This window comes from Pteropus alecto, unplaced genomic scaffold (assembly GCF_000325575.1).
Source record: "Pteropus alecto unplaced genomic scaffold, ASM32557v1 scaffold25, whole genome shotgun sequence".
NCBI lineage: Eukaryota > Metazoa > Chordata > Mammalia > Chiroptera > Pteropodidae > Pteropus > Pteropus alecto.
In genome coordinates, this window is record NW_006441955.1 from 981,299 (window position 1) to 1,003,067 (window position 21,769).

At 38.2% G+C, this 21,769-nt stretch overlaps 1 protein-coding gene across 4 annotated transcripts in view; it reads right to left on the bottom strand.

The window, feature by feature from the left end:
* Positions 1-257: 257 nt before the first annotated feature.
* Positions 258-21,769, bottom strand: part of EFCAB14 (EF-hand calcium binding domain 14) — a 33,643-nt gene continuing 12,131 nt past the window's right edge. Inside the window, exons 4-11 of one of the 4 annotated variants that reach the window (XM_006919160.3) lie at positions 17,803-17,901; positions 14,999-15,109; positions 12,823-12,927; positions 11,618-11,809; positions 10,053-10,139; positions 7,783-7,894; positions 6,622-6,747; positions 258-3,764 (exon numbers count right to left, since the gene is read on the bottom strand). In XM_006919160.3, the coding sequence (XP_006919222.1) occupies positions 3,589-3,764; positions 6,622-6,747; positions 7,783-7,894; positions 10,053-10,139; positions 11,618-11,809; positions 12,823-12,927; positions 14,999-15,109; positions 17,803-17,901 (1,008 nt within the window). In that variant the 3' untranslated portion in view covers positions 258-3,588. The remainder of the gene's footprint in view (positions 3,765-6,621; positions 6,748-7,782; positions 7,895-10,052; positions 10,140-11,617; positions 11,810-12,822; positions 12,928-14,998; positions 15,110-17,802; positions 17,902-21,769) is intronic. The other 3 variants (XM_025051966.1, XM_006919158.3, XM_006919159.3) reach the window with 3 other exon arrangements.

Genomic DNA, 21,769 nt, shown 5'->3' on the forward strand with positions numbered 1-21,769 from the left:
GCCCTCTCCCACCCCACCCTGAAGATGCCAAAGAAACAGCCTTCACTTCTTCAGGCCAACTTCTGTGGTTTGTCAGGCAGATTCTTCAACATTACTTGTGCCCACCATCCATTTGTTAGTCCTTGCTTTCAAAAGGAGGAAGGAGTCCATAAAAATAGAGATCAAAGCAGAAATAAATAAATAAATAAATAAATATATAAAATATTTTTTTTCCTTAGTAATCAGGGGAGATGGGGAGCCTTTAGTCATAGACACAGTGGAAGAAAAAGGAAATATTTTATTTAGATAAATTAAAATGGTTGTTTTACTAATATGAAATAAACAAAGTTCAAATCAAGTCATGGAAACCTTGAATTCACTCCCTAAAACAGAACCAAAATTGTTATACATTACCAAAATAGCTCCACTAAAGCAAAGTGATTGACATTTCTTAATGTGAGAAAACAACAAGGTAGGCTAGGTTTGTATAAAAAACAATACAGGCTCTATAAAAGCTCAGGAATACCCAAATGTGTTCTGGTTTGGATATGAAAGAAGGGACCACATCTAGCTGGTGCTGGCAAGCAAGGCAATGAGGTGTGTATTAAATGAAAGCTGTCACTAAAAACAACTCAACAGCAGGCCATTATGAGTATGAACCCATCACAGTTAAAATCTTCAACTGTGACCGAAAGACCAGCAGGGGTGCGCTTGGGTGTGTGTTGGGGTGGGCTGGAGGGGCGGGCGGGTTTCTGTCCAGCAACGTAAAGAGAGGAAACTCCAACAGGAGGGAAAGTAGCTAGCAGTAGGTGAAGGGTGTCCACTCCTCAGCTTTGCTGTTTCAGACACATTCCTAAGTGCCAGGCCCTTCTCCGCCCTTAAGACACCATAGTTATCCCTAAGCCGGGTTCTCTCTTCTTTTGGTTCCTCTCTTCCTATACCTTTTTGCCTCTGATTTATAAGGAGGCCCTCTAAGTAAATAATTATGCCAGACAATACAAGGCAAAAGGAAAAAAGAACCAAGAAGCAATGGGAAACTTAGGGAGGCAGCAGTAGGAGCTGCCAGAGTGACAAAGGCAAAGTATTTGAAACAAAATCTAAAACCAAACTCACCACCTCTCCTCAAACATCTTCTCAGAGCCAAGATATGGCAGGTGAGGCCTGATGACAGCTAAATGCAAGTCATAGGTTGAGTAAGATAATTTACAAATAAAATCCCAATTAACACTGAATAATAATAGATTTATGAGGCTCTTTTCTTAAGCCATGAGTCTGCTCTATTGAGAACAAAGAAGTTCAAGATGCCCTACTTCTGTCTGGGACATAAGGCACTTTCCCAGGCAGTGTGACAAGGGTATTCACAGACCTGAGCGTGTAGGAGGAACATCTCTGCCAAATGTGGTAGGGGGAGAGGATGGTACTATATACCTGGCTCAGGGATGAGGCTAGCCAGACAAGCTTGAGGTGAAAACAGATGATAAACTGAAAAACAAAACTGACTCCTCCATGGATAGCCATATCTGATACAAAAGAAAAGTACAACAAAGAGTTAAGGTGTCCTCAAACTATCTGCCTATATGAATAAGAATTTGTATCTAAAAAGGACAAGCTACATTACCCTCAAGTATATTTCATATAAATCAGTTCTCAAAAAAATACCTTCCAGGTACAGACATACTATTTATGGTACAGTATGTACAAATATAGCAGTATAATTCAATTTATTGCTAGAATGTTGTTACAAAATCTGTAAGGGTGTACATATTTAAAAAGGTGGGGGGACATGGAAGGCAGCCAGAAGAATAATCTTAAAATTACCTAAAGTGCCAGGCTAATTTTATACTACAACATTTCCAAGAAAGTGAAATAGGTCAGATGGGCAAGGGAAATGTTTTTTAAAAAAGAGAGAAGCATAAGCCATAATGAGGTAAGCAGACACATTCATGGGAAAAGACTTCACCTTGATTTAACTGAATTTTAATACTTCTAAGGGAAAAAAAATCAAGGTTAGCCAACACCAAGCTGAATATCATATAAATGAAAAAAAGAAAACAGCCCTTAAGTAGTTAAGGGTGTTTAACTACACACATGGCTAACAGGGCAACTTGAACAAAGCTAAAATGGAAATGAGCTCCACTAGAAGTCGGTGCCATGAAACTTCTCTAGCTTCTCCCTGACTTGGCTTACAGCATAGTTAAGTTTTATAATTTTTTTTACCTTTTGCATTGTCCAAAGACTGATTCTAAGAACAACACAGCACACATATAGGTGACATAAAGGTATAATTCCTTCTAGTCCAGGGTTCTTTAGGCCTACAGAATTATTTAAAGGGAAAACTATCGCACTTGTATTAGATTTGAAAAAACTTGCTATCATCACATGAAGCTCAATGTTCCAGGCCTGTCTGCTACTGTTTGGCATCCTCTGGACATAAAGCTTCTAGCTAATAATTATAAGGAAACCTAGTATGTTCACAACCTTTTTGGCCTTAGCCCACAGGGGAACATATTAGGTTCTTGATTAGGCCCCAAGTAAAATCTCACAGAGTTTCCTGGGTCAAAATTAGAGGCATAGCTCTTCTCTACAGCTCCTGGGCAGCCAGGCTAAGACAGGACCAAGGGACTTCAGCCCTGCTATTCAGAATGGAGATTGTACCAGAGGTGGGGGCGGTGGGGGGAAGTGGGGAGAGAGAGAGAGAGGGAGGAAGGGAGTGTGTGTGCGTGTGTGCATGTGTGTGAAGATAATCTAACTCACTTGCGGGGGCGGGGGGCAGGGATGTAGCTCTCCACTGGATAACTTTCTATGCTCATAAACCTTGAAATAGGATTTAAAATGACAAAAATCCCCAACAAGTCTTCTCTGGTTCACAGGTTGAAATTGGTTGAGGGGATAGGAACAAAGAACCAGATCTCACTTTCCTGAGCCTGGAGGTGGCACTGTACCCAGTGTCCACTCCCTAAAGTTATTCCCTCAGTCACCAGGCCAAATCCCATGGCATCACCTAAAGGAGATGCCCGAAGGAGACGTGGACATAGTTTCAGCCACTACCAGATCAGATTAGTGATTTTTAATAACAAGTCATTTGTTCACATCCTGTTTTAAACCAATCTTTCTACTTCTCACAAAATATATACACAATTCTTTCATTTTAAATATTTACAAACAGAAAAAGTCTATCTTTTAAAGGAAAGACATTTTCTGAGTCTGTATAAAGTGCAGCTAATTTAAGGCAAATTTATGTGAAATATAAAAGGTGGCTTATTCTCTCTACATACACATTTTCCAGTTCTAAAAGGTAAGGTCTCCTCCCTTCAAAAAAAGGAAAGAGGAAAAAAAAGAGGGCTTGATTTTTTTTCTGGCAATTTTAAAATTAAGATCTTATTGGTTCCAGGAAATCATAGATTTCTGAATATCATAAGTAAAATGGTCTTCTTTTTTTAAAAAAATAACTTTTATATAGCATTTCAAACAAGTTAAAAGGGCAACATGTCTGCTACAGGAGTTTGGAGGACTGGAGGATTGATAGGTAAGTAAAAGGGTGTCTTTGTTAGGTGTGTAGACATTAAGCAGTCCGGGGTATACATCCGTTTCTAAATATGCCCGATGAGGCTAGACACCTAAAGCTACTCTTAGCTCCGAGAATGAGTATTTTCCATCTCCATCGACATCAAACTCTCTCAAACTCTCCGGTACTGGTATGGCAGAACCTAAGGAGTTCCAGATTTCCTGGTAGGTCAGCTTCCCATCGACATTCTGGCCACTCTTGTGGAATAAATCCTGAAGATCTGTTAAAAAGGAATTACATAAAGTGTATATGTCTATACATATAGTTATATTTAGTTAACAGTTTAAAAAATAGCCCCAACTGAATTTAAGGCACTAAAAGGAAAGCTACTTTGCAGACTCTGTTTCCAAAAGGTAAAGTTTAGTACCTCACTAAACCAGAAAGACTAATTCTTGATCCTTTAAGAATGAGAGGAATACTGTATGACACTATCCTCCCAAAATAGAAGCAGTGACAGATAATCACAGGAGAAATGAATGGACTGACCTTCTCTTTGTCCAAGACCTTCCTTTGAGATTTTCCAGATTTTTGTTCTTAATGCTAAAAGAGCAAAAAGGACTGCAGAAGCCTAAAGAACTAATTGAAAGGAGCTGAACCTGTAAAACAGACTACGGCATACTGTCTGTTAAAGAGTTATCGCATGACCCAGTAATTCCATTCCTAGGTATATATTCAAGAGAATGAAGACATATGTCTACATAAAAACTTGTATATGAATAGTCATAGCAGCATTATTTCTAATAGGCAAAAACTGAAACAATCCAAATGTCCATCACAACAGATGAATGGATAAACAAAATGCAGTACATCCACACAATGGAATATCGTTCAGCCATAAGAAGTAATGAAACACTGCTATGTGCTACAAAATGGATGGATATTAACATTATGCTAAATTAAAGGAGCGTACTGAAAGAAGCATACATAAGGCTATGGATTGTTTTGATTCCATTTTTATGAAATATCCCAAATAGGCAAATCCAAAGAGATAGGCTGAGAGGTTAGTGGTTATCAGGGCTAGGGGGAGGGGGAATAGGGAAATATTGTTTAAAGGATACAGGGTCTCTTTTTGGGATGATAAAATGTTCTGCAATTATAGTAGTGATAGTTTCACACCCTGGTGAATGTACTAAAAACCACTGACTTATACATTTTGAAAGAGTGAATAATATCTCAATTTAAAAAACCCAGATGACTATATATCTCTTCAAAGCTAGGTATACTGTATACACAGTGTCAGGCTTTTGTGCTCACTTATGTACGTTCCCTTCTTCTCTCTATTCCAGATAAGAGAGAGCAATACCATCAGTTGATCAGTATCTTCTTTTTCCTTTCTAAAATATTATTTGAGCCAATAGGATTGGAGAATTTCTATCAACAATCTCTTCTGGTATTTTCTCAAGGACCCCATAATGAAGAGTTAGAAGGGTCAGTTACTTACATAACATTTAAAAAGGACTTGACAGTGTCCCTTCTTAGATTTAGTCTCTAATACCAGAAGACAGTGAGGCTTATGTTTCTTTAAAAATCTTCCTAAATTCTTTTCCTTTTTTCATTTATTCAACTTTACACTTCGATTCAATAGGCCTCCTGCTATTTGGTACCTAGGAAGAGTGAAAATGGTCTGACAGGAGGACAAACAGTTGTAGCACAAGGTCCAGACCATCAACGAGTTTTGTAAACAAGCTTCTGAATAAGGTCCTACTTTCACTCCTAAGATAGCCTCAGCAAAGCAGCTAAGTAAGTCTCAAAAGCTCTCTGAAAGCCAGAAAAGTTGTTGGGATGCTTGTTCCCACTGCCTGCCACCAAGTGGCTAGCTGGAAAATGGTGTGTGTGTGTATGTGCGGCATGAGTTTATAAAATGTGCTCTGCACTTGGTAGCAGTATACAAATAAAAATCTGAATGCTATTTCAGGTCATTTCAAAAGTGTAGTCATTTGAAAGTATATAAGGCCTATGTTAGGGGTTGAAGTATAACTGTTAAGATGGCTATTTCTTAATTTGCTCTAACAGCCTTTCCTCTCATCAATTCTTGATGTAATAATGGAGAGTGGGAGGAAGCAACTTGTGTTGCCAATAAACATAACTTAACACTCTCCTGTCTCTCTCAAAAAACAGAAAGAAAAAAACTGGGGATAGGAAAAAAGTATATGCTTTTAAATGGCAATGTAAATTTAAGTCTTCTACGCTTAAATTTTAATTGTAGCCTGTAGATAACTCATTCGCTTAACAAATATTCATGTGTACCAGGCACTATGCTAGGGGCTGAGGGTAAGGTTAATTTTTTATTTCCCTAAGAAATTACAGTAGAGCAACATGTGCTAAACAGGGGCAAACAAAATGTTATAAAAGGTCAGAAAATGTCTCCTGGTGGAACGGTATCTAAGCTGAGATGAAGAGCCAGGCAAAGGTAGATGGACAGGAGAGGGGTGATTTTCTAGGCAGTTAGCAAATGTAAAATCTGTAGACCCAAACATCACAATGAGGGATAGAATACATACTGTTGGAAGCAAGGCAACACATTTTTCTGTGAATCATACCTTTCCTACTAATTTTTATCTTGCTGACTTTGGACCAAAGGACTCTTCATTTTTGGAGGGCCCTGACAAATAGGTCAGCTTTTACTTTTATTTTGCTAACCTCACAGTATTGTGTTTGCTTGTTTGCCTTCTCCACTAGACTGTTATATCCGTGAGGAAAGTGAGACTTTCTTATACTGTATCCTTACCGCTTAGCACTGGGACTAATTAGGCACTCATTGAATAAATGAAAACTCTAAAAAAAACATTAGTAGAGAGATAATATAGTGCACTGGTTAAGAGTAAAAACTTTGACATCAAACTGTCTTGGTATGAATTTTGCCTCAGCCAATCAGTTGCTGTGTGGATTTAGGCAGTTTCCCTATCAGTAAAATAGGTATCATACATGAATATTTATGTTCCCAGGATTGTTAATCAGGATTATATGATATAATGTGTATCAAGAATCTAGCTCATAGGAGGTACTCAATCATGTTAAAACAATAAAAATTATAATTTTGAATATTTCTCCTATTACTCCATGGTATAAAAATTTACCTTCGATGTTAGAAATTCCTGGTAGAGAGATAGGTCTCAGCTGCGTAGCTTTTTCAATTTGGTCTCCATGAGACTGTGTAAATTTTGGCAATGCTGATGGCTTTGATGTGAAACTCTGTACGTCCTCTGTAACAAACACATATGGTTTTAGTATTGTCTAATCTGATACCAAATTAAACCAGTACTGAAGGTCACCATTTAGGACCTTCAGTACTGGTTTAATTTAATTGCATATATACTTATTTTAAGAGAAATAGCTGAGAATTAAGTAGCATAGTGACTAAGTGAATATGATTTGTGGGTAATGAAGATTAATCAGTATTATATACCATTAAGGTTTGAAGCTGTGGTCTCATTGGAAGATCTTATAGTACAAGTTAGCATTATACATGTTTAGATGTTAAGAGTTTAAGCTGCAAGTGAGAACAGTATTGGATATCTGATATCCTAGGAGCTGTGCTATAAGCCTGATATGGCAGGATGTACCACCAGATCAGCTGGTGCTAAAAGAATGTTATCATATGATTATGGAGCACAATGTTAGAAGGCCTCCCACTATAGTCTGTCTCCTGCCCAAAAGAGAACAAAAGAGGTTGTATTGTTTTCCCCCAAGTTAAGAATACTAGTGGGGGCTAGGAGTCAAAGCTAACAGTCCAATGCCTTGGTTACATCCTTATAGAGCTTAAACCAGGCTGATGCATCTGCCAATATTGACTAGGTAGGTCCCTACCTAAAGCCAAGGGACTTTGCAACTCAATGATCCTATTATTTGTTAATGGTTTTACAGAAGAACTAATATTTATTTTTAAGTAAATTTTACGCACTTACAGAAATGAAAAGACTCCCATAAACAACATTTAGTTGGTTTAATACACACTATGACAGTCACGTTTTTTGCCTATAATTGGATGCAGACAGCATGGAGAAGTCTATTTCCAGCTAAACATTACCCTTTCTTCCCTTAATAGACTGGAGTACAAATCATGTACCAAATGGGCTTTTTCCAAATGAAAGCAAAGTGTATCAGCTTCATCTCGGTGCGCTCAGGCATCATTCACTTGGTTCGATCAGTCCTGCTGCAACACCTTTCCACTCCCTGTGTGGGAGGCAAGCTGCCCAAGCCTGCGTGAAATATTCAGAAGTCAGCCCTGAATATCTCACCTTCATGGGCGGTCTCTGGAGGCCTGTTGCTCTCAGGTTTGTTTGTGAGAGCGCTGATCAGCTGCAGTTTCTCTTTTAGCTTGGATACCTGAGAATCTGAACTATCTTCTTTCTGCCCAAAACAAAGATCACAGAAGATTTAAGGTGGAAGACCTCATTTGATTCTTCATTATATTCCTAGAGCCTATTTAGCATGTAGTGCTTCACCCCCAGTAGGTTCCCTATAAATACATGCAATGAAGGAATGAATCCACAAATACTAGAGATATCTTTGGTACTCAGTGTTGATGAAGGCCTAGCTGGATTTGAGTCTAGCCCATTAAGGGAACATTATGCTACAGATGGCCTGATTCGCTGTGAACATTTGGCTGATGAGGGAAGGCATGTATGCGTCAGCAGTAAAGGAAATGTACCCTTGCTCAGATGCCTCTGTAATACCCATTTCCTAAGTGAGTAGGATATTGTTTTCTAAGAACTATTTCACATTAACTAAATAATTTTCCTGAATATCTTCACCTTGTGACTAAACTGCTTTAGGTCGAGTTTTATGCTCTTATCACCTTACATAAAAAGCTACCAAACCACAAATATTCCCTTGATCTTCTTTTCTCCTCCCATGGTAATGATTCAACTGGTAGCAGAAACTGTTAGGAACATGAAGAAGCTGTAATATTTCTGATTCAAAGTCTTATTTATATCTTTTTAAAAAGTTCCCCACCCCCCATACCCAGCCTCATTCCCAGGATGGTCTAGAGTGGCATATACATTTAATTATAAAAAGAGAGAAGGCTGGTTTCTATGAGGCCAGTTTCTAACTGCTTAGGCTAGGGTGAAAGGTCCTGATCCTTTGTTTAATTAGAACAACTCCTTACATGCTTCTTTTGTTCAATTATATTTACTTATTTCTCTCCTGTCTTTATTTCTACTCTTATAGTTAACTATATAGTAGATCACTCTTGGTTTACTTAAGGAGCTAATATATGGACATATGTAACTAAAATTAGGTCCTAAATGCTTGAAGAATTTATGGTAAGGAGCTTAGATGAGGCAACGCAAAAAGACTAATACACTGAGATGGCAGTTAAAAAACACAAAGGGTCTGAAAGTAAAGACAAGAAATTTAGGTAAAAATGTGTACTAGCTGTATTTTATTCTGATATCTACTGTTAAAAAAATGTGAACTGTTACTGAAATCAGTACTACTTTCCAATAGTAACCACCTGTTACTTTTTGAGCTCAACACATATCTATCTGGCTCTTAAATTTTCTTGTCATTCTCCAGGTGAGGTTTTTCTAAAAAGTTGTGTTTTTTTTGTTTTTTTGTTTTGTTTTGTTTTTTTTGCAGAAGCAGAAAATGCAACAAGAATTTAGTTTACAGAACATTAAAAATTTAACATGTGATTTTTATCTAGACAATACAAAACTGTTAAGGAAGAAAAACTATAGATGGAAATCATTACATCGAAAACTGCCTATACTATATGGTTCATTTCTAAATTCATTGCTTCTGAACCTCATATCCTCTGACCTTGTCAATATGTACCTGAGATGGTATTTTAACTACTCAGTCACAATCTCTCTGGATTTTCCTTTAGTGTAGCCCAGGTCTTATAATATTAAACAACACTCTAATCATAGAGAATGTTGCAAATAAACTTTCTTTCCCTGGATATCAGACTAGATCACAGATTGCTTGTCCTATCTTGACAATATGTCTGGGATAAACAAAAAAAGGGAAAGCTACAAGGTGAAGGGAACTGGCTATGTAAGTTCTGAGACAGCAATCTAAAAATAAGAAATAATTTTTAGGTTAGACACCATTTTTAGGCTATTTAAGTCTCTGTTCTCCATCATCAGTACACATAACTTACTGTCTTAACTTAAAAGTCATTTCCTTGGGGAAGCCTTCCTCATCCCTGTTAACACCCTCATCATACCCTATACTTCTCCTCTGTAGCAGTTATCATATTTGTGATTATCTGTTCAATTATGTGTTAATGATTTTCTGATTGATGGACTTTGAGCTCCATCAGAATAGGAATCACATGTCTATCCTGCTCACTCTGGTCACCTCAGCTCCTAGCAAAGTGCTTGGCACAGGGTAGGTGCCTTATATTCATTTATTCAACATACTAATTTACCTATTACTTTGTCTTTAAGTTTCAGCAAATGAGATCAAAGTGCTCCTTTTGAGAAAGAAGCAGTAGCTCCAAAGCACAAAGATGCTAATGCCTGTATATTTACTTCAGAGTAAGCCTCCTATTATTTACCTTTATACTTTGGGTTTTTACTGTATCTGTTCTATTGGTCACTTGATGTATAGATTCTCTTTTCAGAGTGGCAGCTCTATCACCCATCTTAAGGGGTAAAAAGAACAACAAGAGGAGATTAAAGGCAAACATTAAAACTTAAACAACATCTAGCACTTTTTAAATAAATTGGTTGTACTTATTTAATGCGTCTCAGAACACTTTCAACAGAAATACCAGTAGGAGAATGAGAGATGAGAGGAAGAAAGACCACTGAGATACAAAGCTGAAAATGATGCTTAGTCTAGCTGTTTCGTTCACAAACTTAAAACTTTGAAGTATAAAGAGAGAGAACTTTTACCTAGAACCATTGTGGGTATGATGCTGTCAGAAGAAACAGTAAGACGGATGGTACTATTAACAATTTCCTCTTTTGATGCAAAATAAAGTAGGGAGGAGAGAGAGTACAGGGCTTTTGGGGTGGTAAGTTTTTATAATAAGCCTTGAAAACCTTTAAGGCCTAATACTCATCAAACCATCCAAAATTCCTAGCCCTCCTGCTTAGTTTAGCTAAGTTCAAAAGGGCTTTTAAAAATAAGGCTCCTTTAATCTTCCCAGCTTTGTAGTTAATTACACACTCCTGTAAAGCAGGAGTGGGAACAGGTCTTACTCCACACTCAAAGCCAAGTCGAGGCAACTTGCCAAGGCTCCAATGTGGCACAGCCAGTTCAAATGCTGCTTTCTATGTGCCAGAGTTCAACTTTATTTGTGGGCTTGCTTTCAGCTTTGGTGGTTACTTGAATTTACAGCACAATTTCCTATATTTGGTTTCCATTTCTTTAAACATGTCTGTGTCTTTGATGTATGAAATCTTTAAGGGTAGGGGCTTGCAGCTATTAAAAAATAATCCACATGGATCCCAGCACAAAGTATATGTAAAAGGCGATTAAAGAAACACACGTTTTACTCACAATAACACGAAAATAAGTAAACGACATGGTCTGCCAGCATTGGTGACTTAGTAGGTCATTCAGTTTCCTCATATGTAAAATGAGAGGATGGACTCAATGATCTCTTAACTTGAGAAGCTGGTCAGATCTGTTTTAAATGGCTTTCCTGACTTTATATGCAAAAGGATTCCCCTAATCTGTAAACAAAGCAGGATAAATCTGAAAGCCGAGTTCGGGCTTCACAAAATGGCAAAATATTCTTTAGCTCTTGTCACTGTCATTGCTCTCACCCTTAATAACTTAGAGAAGATCAAGATGACCTCGCTTGGAAAATGTGCCAGAGCTTCCCTACCAGATGGGTCACTGGTAACATAATAGGCTTGTTATCTCTGCCAACACCTGTGGTGAGGCCTGGGCAAGCAACTGAACCTCTCTACATCTCCTATCCAAATCAGGACCAACACTGCCTGGGCCATTCACATCAGAGAGCTAGTGTAAAGATTAGAGGAGACAAGGATTAAGCACAACACAAACGTGTAGCCTCTCAAATATGACAGAAGATTGAAAAGGTGGTGGAATGTCATTTATGTATACACAGAACACACAACACATCACAAAAGATCTGAAAAGGCTTACCATGCTGAAGGACAGGTTCGCTTGCTTTTCTACCTTGCTCATAGCAACCAGATCTCTTTCTACCAAGTTGACTCTCTGGGTAAGATTACTGACTGTCTCATTCATCCCCTTGAGTTTAAGATCATTCTGCCTCTGGTACCCTACTAGGGCACTGTTTACCTCCTCTAAAGAGTTGTGAAGGTACAGGATATCCTGGAGTGGAAATAAATCAAGTTGTGGAATCCAGCTAAAAATGTATACTAGACAAGCAGGCCAGCAGCATTGAACAACCGTTTTTATGTCAAGTTATTGAAGTAAACTCCTTTTCCTGGTTTGTACCATTGATCGTCTGTCTCTGCTTTGTCCCTCCACTCTAAATCGCTTCCAGTTTACTCCCTCTGGAGTTGTTTGACCTCAGCTAGACAGGAGGGGGAAAGAGGGACGAGGACTACCCACATGATTCACTCTCTGGTCCCAGGAAGCTGAGAGCCTGGGAATTAATTCCCCAATGTTTACCTCACTTGCTGGCAGGAAAGCCTGCTGGGTTATTAACTGAAATGTCCATTAACCTAATTTGTCAGAACAAAACTACCTTAGGAACAATACCAATTACTGAATTGGCTCATGTAGCAAAACCATAATTAGTGCATTATTTAGTACAAGATTCAATTATTTTTATTGACATCCTTTAGTTACTGATTACTACTTAAATAGAAATGATGACATAGGTTTCAAAGGGCATTAAACTCAGGACAGGAATTCTTCTTGTGAAGATTTCCCTTATGCTCTTCAATGTGATTCTGAACTCAATATCCTTTTTCCTCCTCTGTCTTTAGTCTTTAGAGACTCTTTTCAAGGATATGCTTTCTAACATTCTTAGAATTTACTGTGGCTCAAAATAGTCATCACTTTGAATTAATCTGCTATCTACCCATCTTTAACTTGCCTAGATTGCTATTTTTCATAAAGAGTTTCAAAATAATCTGGTCATTCTATGTCTTTCAAGGTGTGAAAAGGAATTTACTCCACTGATCGACATACAGGAAAAAAAAGAGTGCTTAAAAAAGAGACAGGACAGCATCACACATCTCCCTCTGCTCAGCTCTTAGCCAGGCAAATATATACACGGATGCCTGCTGAGGCACCACAACACTGAGCTCAAACTACTCAGGCTGCCTCCAGAGTCCACTGTGGTGGCAGGGAGTTAAGCCAAAGACAAAAACTACCTGTTTCAAATTCTCATTGTGGGTTTTATTGTCAAGTTCTGATGGAGCTGAAGGTGATGGAGTGATCTGGTTGCTTCCACTGGTCTCCTTCGAGGAGTGCTGATTCTATTAACAGCAATAGAGATCAGTACAGGCAGTAAGTTCTAGGTCTACTTAACCATCTGGGGTGGTCCCATAACATTTTAGCTTCTCACATGGGGCATCCACAGGTTAGTCAACATTGCCCAGGAACCTACAGTGTGGCCAGCCCTGTGCTAGGCCCCAAGGGCTCCCGGTAATTCTGGGGATGCCCAGCTTAAGGCATGGACTGGACCAGCAGCACCTTAGGGAACTGAGATCCTCCTAGTGTTTCTCAGTCTCTGAACAGAATGACTCCCTAGGAACCAGTCCTTATTACCTGTACTCCCCAAGAAACTACAGAATCACTATAACATCCCAGGGATCAACTCAGTCTGGACCTGGTTAGTGTCATCATTTCCCCCAGGAATCGGTCACGTAACCACTGGCTGTGGGCACTGAGTACAACAACCAATTACGCACATTTATAGCACATGCCAAAAGTTATGTTTGAGGGTTACACTTCCTTTCCCATTCCCTTCCCACTGCTCAAGTCTCTCTTTGCAGAGACTGACGTATAACATGTTTATATATACATTTTCCCTCTAGTGGAAAAACTCTGTATTGCTTAATCTTTCAGAGCCCATAACTATGACTTATTCAGTACAAAGTATGCCAGAAGGAGGATTACTATTGGCAACCATGGAAGTTTAAAAGAAGTAGATTTAATTATAGCAGAAGGCAATTGGTGAAAATAGTTTCCCTTGAAATCTGAAATCCTGGACATTTAATAACCCCCCTTTTATAAGAAACAAAAGGCAACCACAGAAAAGGAGGAGAGGAGGGGGTAAAAACCCCATGGTTCTATAAAGTATGAATTTTTGCATTAAGAAAAAATATTTTATAAAATATTTAATTACTTGAGAAAATGCTGAAGATATTAAAATAGTAATAATAATGAAAGAATTGGTAAGTTAGAGAGGTCTTTATTATTATGGATCAGTTACTCAATGGCAGAGTTGGAGCTGGAATCTGGGGTGTCTGGACACTGAGATCAATGCTTTTACCCCAGTCACCTCCACTAAATAACAGTGAGAAGTACTCTTTCTGAAGAAATGAAAACTCTCTGTTCTAGAGCTCTGATATAGCCTTGGTTTCCTTGGTACAAACTGCCCTGTTTAAACTTCAAAATCCAAAGCTTGTAAAAAGCATGGGAAGCAGACCTAGAAATGAGTGGAGAAGCCAGGGAACGTCTGTGTGCTTGAACAGTCCCCATTTCATGTACATATAACTCATCTCCCCAGGACAGCAGCGGAGGCTGTGCCATCCTTTCCACCCTTCATAAACCCTACATGGAGCTGAGTACCCATTAGGCCCCTGCATGACTGCAGACAGCTTACATCTGCATAGCATTGAGGACATTCGAAAACAATTCCCGAGCACTGCAGGGGTTTGCTTCTGCCTCAGTTATCTGTTGCTGCATAACAAATCATCTCAAAACTTTGTGGCTTAAAACGACAATTTATTATTTCTCAGGATTCTGAGAGTTGACTGGGCTCAGCAGGGGTGGGGGTATTCTGTTCCACATGGTGTAGGCTGAAGTCACACATATGGCTGCATTCAACTGGGGGCCTGGCTGGAGCTGGAACATCTGAGAGGACCTTTCATCCTCTAGAACTGCTCTTCACTTGGTCTCTCATCATTCCACAGTCTAAGAGCCCTGTCAAATTCCTGACCCACAGACTAGTGAGAAATAACAACATGTTGTTTTAAGCTAATAAATTTGGGGTGATCTGTTATATAGCAATAAATAACAGATACTTTGCCACTTCCCTTTTCTGCTTTTCTATTTTCTTTCCTACCCATTCCACCCTCAGAAACTGTGTCTTATCGCTATTAGCTCCTTCAGCACATTTGCAAAAGACTCAGCTCTTAATTCTACCCACCTTAATGGCTTAATTTACATTGTCAAAAAATCAATAAACATTTCTTATTATATCTTTTAAAAAGGTGTATAATAGGGTCTGTTTAGACAAATGGAAAGTGGGTATTACTACTATTACACAGAAGAGTGGGCAGGAGTATGCTGACTTTCCGTAGCATTTGTAGATTTTCTTACCGTATCACTCTGTAATAACTCCATGGCTTTCTTGTGTTCATCCACAGTTTTCTGTATTGCCTCCACAGCAAGATGGACACTGTTTAAAGTATTGCCGATGGAAGCTACGCTCTGAACAGAAACATAGTTATTATTAGTAATTATAATAAATTTTGAAATTTATCCATGTGTAGCTAGCTACTCAGCATGTAGCTTAGTAGCATTCCATTGTGTGGATACATCACAGTTTATCTCTTCACCAGCTGATGGGCGTCCAGGTTGTTTTAGATATGTGACAATTATAAATAAAGCTGCAATAAAATGTTCATGTATACACCTTTATGTAGGCATGTTTTCATCTCCTTTTATCATATGCTTTCTCATCAATACAATAACTAGGAGTTAATGGCTAAACATATGATAGATGTATGCTTAACTTTTTAAAAAAACGCCAAACTGTATTCTAAAATAGTTATATCATTTTACATTCCCACTAGTGATGTATGAGAATTCCAGTTACTCCATATCCTCATCAATACTGGTACCTGCATCTTTTCAATTTTATCCATTCTAGTGAGGGTTTAGTGGTATATCATTGTGATTTCATTTTACTTTAAACACTGACCTAATAAAGATCAGTGTTTTTAATTACTTCAAATAGCTTCAAATTATGAATTTCATGTAGTTTGTACTGACACAATTAACAAGAATCTATATACATATATAAAACAAGCAATTTTCCCAATTTAAAAGACTTCTCCTAGAGGAAAACCAAATTGTTCCTAAAAAAAAGATATTAGTTTACAAATCTGGGACCCACAGATAAGGTTCCCCTATAAACTGCCTCTACCAAGCCCGGCTGAAGGCAGGCAGATGGCCAGAGCTAACACTGTAGACTGCCACTGAGTCAGGAGAAAATGATGACTTTTGAGTGAAAATGGGCGCAACCATTTGGCTTTGGGATAACCAGCATTGCAGAGATTAAGGAAAAAGTCTATTTGGCAGCATTTGCTCTTTTTCTACTTTAGAATCTCATTGAGTAGAGTTAGATAGAGTAGTAGCTTACTTTGCTTTCATTAGGCCCGAGGAGCCCAAGTGGACTAGGGATTTGGCAATATGATTCAGAAACCATCTTTTTAACCCTTTTCCCGTTTGCCCCGAGAACACTTGCTGGCGGCACCTGCAGCTGCAGTATTTACCCCGCGATAACTTGCGGATTATAGTCCTAACCTTACCCCCAAAGTTTGCCATGAAATATCTCTCTTTTTTTATTATTTTTGCATTGCTCTAGTATATCGATAGTCTTTGGAAACAAATGACATCATTTTATTTATAGCATTCTGTTTTTAGTAATGGTATTTCCATTTACAAAACAGAGTAATTCTCCATGGCTGAAAAAATGTCAAATCCTAGAAACATTTAACATCCCACGTGTGATGTTAAATTAACGCTGGCAGCAAGCTGTACTTTTTTTTTTCTAAATGGGAAATAGGTTAAAAAGAACTGTCCTAAGGGAACATCCCCCAAAATGTTACTATTTGGCGGTGTTGGCCTTTTATTAAGATATACTGACAATTTTATAGTGTCGCATTAGTATTTTTAACCAAGGTCTTTTATATTATTATACTGATAGCCAAGATTCCAAGAGAACAACATTTAAAAAAAATTCACATGAGTACAATGAAGTTATGTATTTGAGATGAACTACCACTTCAGAACTGAGCCACTTGTAATATAAGTAGTGCCTGACATTATAAACACATAGATTTGCAAAGAGACAACACACTGGGTAAAATCTATAGGCTGGGATGTTATCTATGCATACTCTGTTGTTACAGAAGCTACAGGCATTCAAAGACACCTAATGTTAGAGAATCCTCACTGGCTGGACTTACGAGACCATCAGGATGCAAGATGATAGTAATTTCTTGTTCAAGATTATTGTTTTAAAGGAAGCAGCTGACAGAGCCATGTAGAATCTAGAGCAAAACCCTGAAACTAGTATCCTCAACAACTGCAAAGTGCCTGGCACATACTGGAGGAAGCTCCACATTATTCATTATTGAATTAATGAATGCAAGATAATTCATTATTAATTCATTATTGAATTAATGAATGCAAGATAAACCAGTTTCCTTTTCTAATGCAAGTCTTACCTTTTTTCCACTAAGCCCTCGGGAACAGTGGCAAGAAGAATTTGGCCTCATCAAAGCTGTCCCTACTTTATTTTTCTTAAAGTTGCGAGTGAATTGCTTAGAGGATGTGCACCTTTACCTTTATAAAATAATATGTTTCTTTTCAAAAATGCTTTTACCAATACGTACTCCCAGCAGGGCTGTTTAAAAGTTCTCTTTGCTGCACATCCTTGCCAACACTTATCATATCCTGACTTTTTAATTTTTGCATTTCTTCATATAATTTTTTTAGAAAGAAAATAGTAATTTAGAAATTAATAGTAATTTAGAGCAAATCTCATGTACAATTGGTCTGTTTTCATGAAGACACTGTGGATGAGGAATTGAAAAGGCAAATGATGAAAGGCAAACCCACATAGGTTAACCTAAGAGTCCCAGCAGAGCAATCTTGGGACTTGGAGAGCCAAATAAAAAGGTGTGAACCTACATAACTAGAGTTAATGTCGCCTGATGCAAATCAAAGGCTGAACTAATCAGACCAAAACAGAGATATTCTGAACTCTTTAGAAACAGTGATATACTCTATTACTGTCCTCATGGAGCAGCTGATTTCAAGGGTTAGCCTTCCAAAGAAAACTTGTAAGAAGCAGTAGGTTGGTTAATCACAGTGCCCATACATATAGCACTTACCTTCTGAAGTCCCTCTACAGTGGCAGGCAGGCTAATTAAATCTGCTGCTGACTTGACATTGGCTTTCAGGTGGTTCACTGCAGAATTCAACAGAGAAATCTGAAAGGAAAAGAATAACAATGGAAACAATAGAAACAAAATTTGCACAGTGAATGCTTCCTTCATAAACTCTACAATTGATGCTGATGTCAAGGCACCCTTGGATTTCATGCATTTCTGTGATCCATACATTACACTCTATTCAGCTCACAGGAATAGAGGAACTATAGTACCTTGAATAGACTTGAGATCTAGGAGGCGGCAATAACACCCCTTCTTTCCCTGCCCAATTTAAACACTAGTGCCAAAAAAGAAAAAGCAAGTATTATTCTTTATCATACTCCTGGCAGGTACAAGGTCCAAAAACCTTAAATTACCCAAAAGATGATTACAACAGTGATCACAACACAATCCTTCAACGATTGGACAGAAAGAAAGCTAATGATCCAAGACCCCTGAAAGACGTCATTTTGGTAAAAAAAATAACACCTCAGTTATTTACTGAACTTTTGTTCTTGCCCAAGTGAGTACATATATTATAAAGTAAAAGCCCATCATCACAAAATACAGCAACTGTACTCTGACAACTGGAGCAGCGCTTTCAACTACTTGGGGATTTAGTTTTGGTTTAACAATGTGATTAATATTTCAAACTCAATAGCTCAACCAAAGCACTACTTTGTACCCTGAAGGGGCTCAATAAATACCCACTGACTTGCTGACGGATGCACTGAATGTATTAAAATAGAAATTGAATCAAAATAAAATACATCTTCTCTTCTGCTATTTAGGGGTAGAATTCTAAATAGCTGGACTTCTGTCGATTGGAGACTGGGGAACCTGTATAATATTCAACTTCAGGCTGCAGAGATCATATTCTAACAACCATGCAGTGTGGCTCAAAACATTCTTGAAAGATTCTTAGCTTTCCTGCCCCCAATTCTAGGCAGAATGAGGACACAGTTCTACCAATGGCAATTATATTCAGAGTGGCCTCAGAGAGTAACCACTAAAGTTTCTGGGTATTTGTTATACACCTAACACTGTGGTAGGCACCAGACAGATATAAAACGAAGTGAACCTGATCTCCTATTCTTTCCTTCAACAAATGTTTGGCATCTTCTCTGTGCCTGGCACTGCTGCAGGCACTGTGGAGATAGTGGCAAACAACACCAGGAGGTTTTGTTCTCACAGGGCTTACATCATAGTGGAAGGTGAGAGAAAAACAAAGAAGAAAAGTACCAGATAACAGTAAGTACTATGCAGAGAATTTAAGCAGAGCTCCTGGAGTGAGCAGCAGTGTGTTCTGAATAAGGGAGTCCAACGAGGAGTTGGGAATTCTGCTCCCTCTTCCCTTTAGGAGGAAAATGTTCAGGGGCATTGGACCATTTTTTTATTCATTCATTCATTCATTCATTCATTCATTCATTTAAGGCAAGGCAACCCTTGGTTGACCTCACAGATTGCTTACCACAACAAATATTTATGGAGCCTAACTTATACCAGTGATGAACAACACAAGTGTCGGTGATCTTTTGAAGTTTACCTTTTAGTGCAAGGAGATGGACATTTTATATAAGAAAAGTATCAGATAGTAGGATATGTTAGAAGAAAATTAAAATAAGGTAACTTGATGAATGACTGGGTAGCTACTTTAGATTGGATGGTCAGAGAAGGCCTCTATAAGGAGATAAAATTTAAACTCAGATCTAAATAATGAGGAATTAATCAGACAAAGATTGAATGAAGCATATTTCAGGGCATAGGGAATTGCTAGGGCAAAGGCCCCAGTACAGGGAAGAGCTTGCCATAGCTGAAGAATAGAAAGAAGGCTGGGGCAGGAGTGCATAATGTGAGTGAGAAAGGGAAGGGGAAGACGGAGGGAGGGAGAGAGGGAGGTAGAGGTATAGAAGTAGAAAGGCAACATTAAAGAAAAAATTAAGTACTAAGTGTGATATTCAAGAAAGTTCTGAAGATAGTATCAGTGCAGGCTGAATGGGACAGGCTTCACTGAAGGAGTCAGACTGATGGAGAAGTAAGAGTTTTATATATAAAAATAACACAGGTATTCTGTCTAGGTTAGAAGGGCGGATGTGGCATTGGGTCATAGGGAGGGAACAACAGCACCAATAGGCCCAGGAACACTTTTTCTGCATGGCATTTCTCAAAGTGACAACGATTTATTTATTTGTGTGATTATTTGATTAAGTTTCTCAAGAATAGTAATGGCTTCACAAATGGCCAGTGTGGCTGGCTGGCTGACAGCCACCATTTCACCCCAAACCAGAGGAGTAGCTGAAAGCCAGTGTAAGCAGGATAAGGTGAGGTTACTGTTCCACTTCCCCCATGCCCCAAACTCTCAAGGCCTAGGGTATCAGCTGCCTCACTGAAAGAGTATGCTCTGAAGAGCTGACCATGAACTCTCTAATTACCAAACTTCACACAGGACTTTTTACTCATAAGACCTGGACCACACACTGGTCGCTACAACTTAGCTATATTCCCATAAATGGCAAAGAAGGATTCCATCTCTCAGCATTCCCCTCTTAAGAGTGGAATAATGTCAAAATCTGTGGAAAACTGCAGCAAACTACGTGTGTAAGCAGAATGGAGAGACAAACGACACTCTCCCATTACTATCTCTGGGACTGCTTTGATCTCTGATACATTCTAGAATGTCAGATGAGATTCAAGCATTATAGAACTTATCTCTAAAAGTCACACAGTGCAATTCAAAGAGTCTAAGAAGGTGAATTAAGTGGAAACTTAAGGAAAAAACTCACATTCCAGCCAAAAGATGAGTCATGAATTTTATACATATTATATGACTTTTTATTAGCAAAATTAAAAATAGCTACTGCAGACCATTTTATACTATAAAGTCTGAAATGCTGCTTTTTTTGCTTGGGGGGTTAAAATTAAGTATTCTTTAAATAGTAAGCAAAAAAGTTACTAAACATACAATCATCAATGATGAGTGATTATAAGCTCAAGTAGGAACCTGATATCACAGTCTTTCAACTTTAATGAGCACCTACTTCATTCTATAGAGGATATAAAGATGGAGGTCAGAAAGGAAAACTGGAACAAAAAAACAGGCTCTTAGGACTTGAATATTTTAATGTTAGCACCACTACATAACTGTGTGGCCTTGAGCAAACTACTTAACATCTTTGAACCTCAACCACTTCATACCACCACCACTTCATAGGGCTATAGAAGCAAAAAAGGTCTCATTTGTAGTGCATCTTATAGTGGCCTGCACAAAGAAGGCATTTAATGAATGATAGTTATCATCATAGTAATTATCTTAATTGTCATCATCATTATCAACATCACCATCATCACCATAATCACACATAAAGAACAGAGTATGGTATAAAAACTTCTAATTAGTTGCATACATGAATACGCTGCTTCCCCCTTTTATGCAGTTTTGCTTTCTGTGTTCAGTTACCATTGTCAACTGTGGTCCAAAAATACTAAATGCAAAATTCCAGAACTAAATTAATTCATAAGTTTTAAATTGCGTGCCATTCTGAGTAGCGTGATGAAATCTCCTGTTATCTCTCTCCGTCCTGACAGTACATGAATCTTCCCTTTGTCCAGTGTATCTGAACTGTATTTGCTACCTACTTGTTAGGAGTGACTTGTTGTCACTCAGGAGCCATCTTGGTTACCAGATTGACTATTGCAGTATCGCAGTGCTTGTGTTCAAGTAACTCTTATTTTACTTAGACCCCAAAGCTCAAGAGTATTTTTAATTTTGCTAATGCTAGCAATTTGAATATGCTAAAGAGAAGCTGTAAAGTGCTCCCTTTAAGTGAAAAGGTAGAAGTTCTTAATAAAGAAAAAAAATCATATGTTTAGGTTACTAAGCTCTATAGAAAGAACAAATCTATCCACAAAATTCATGCTAGTTTTGCTG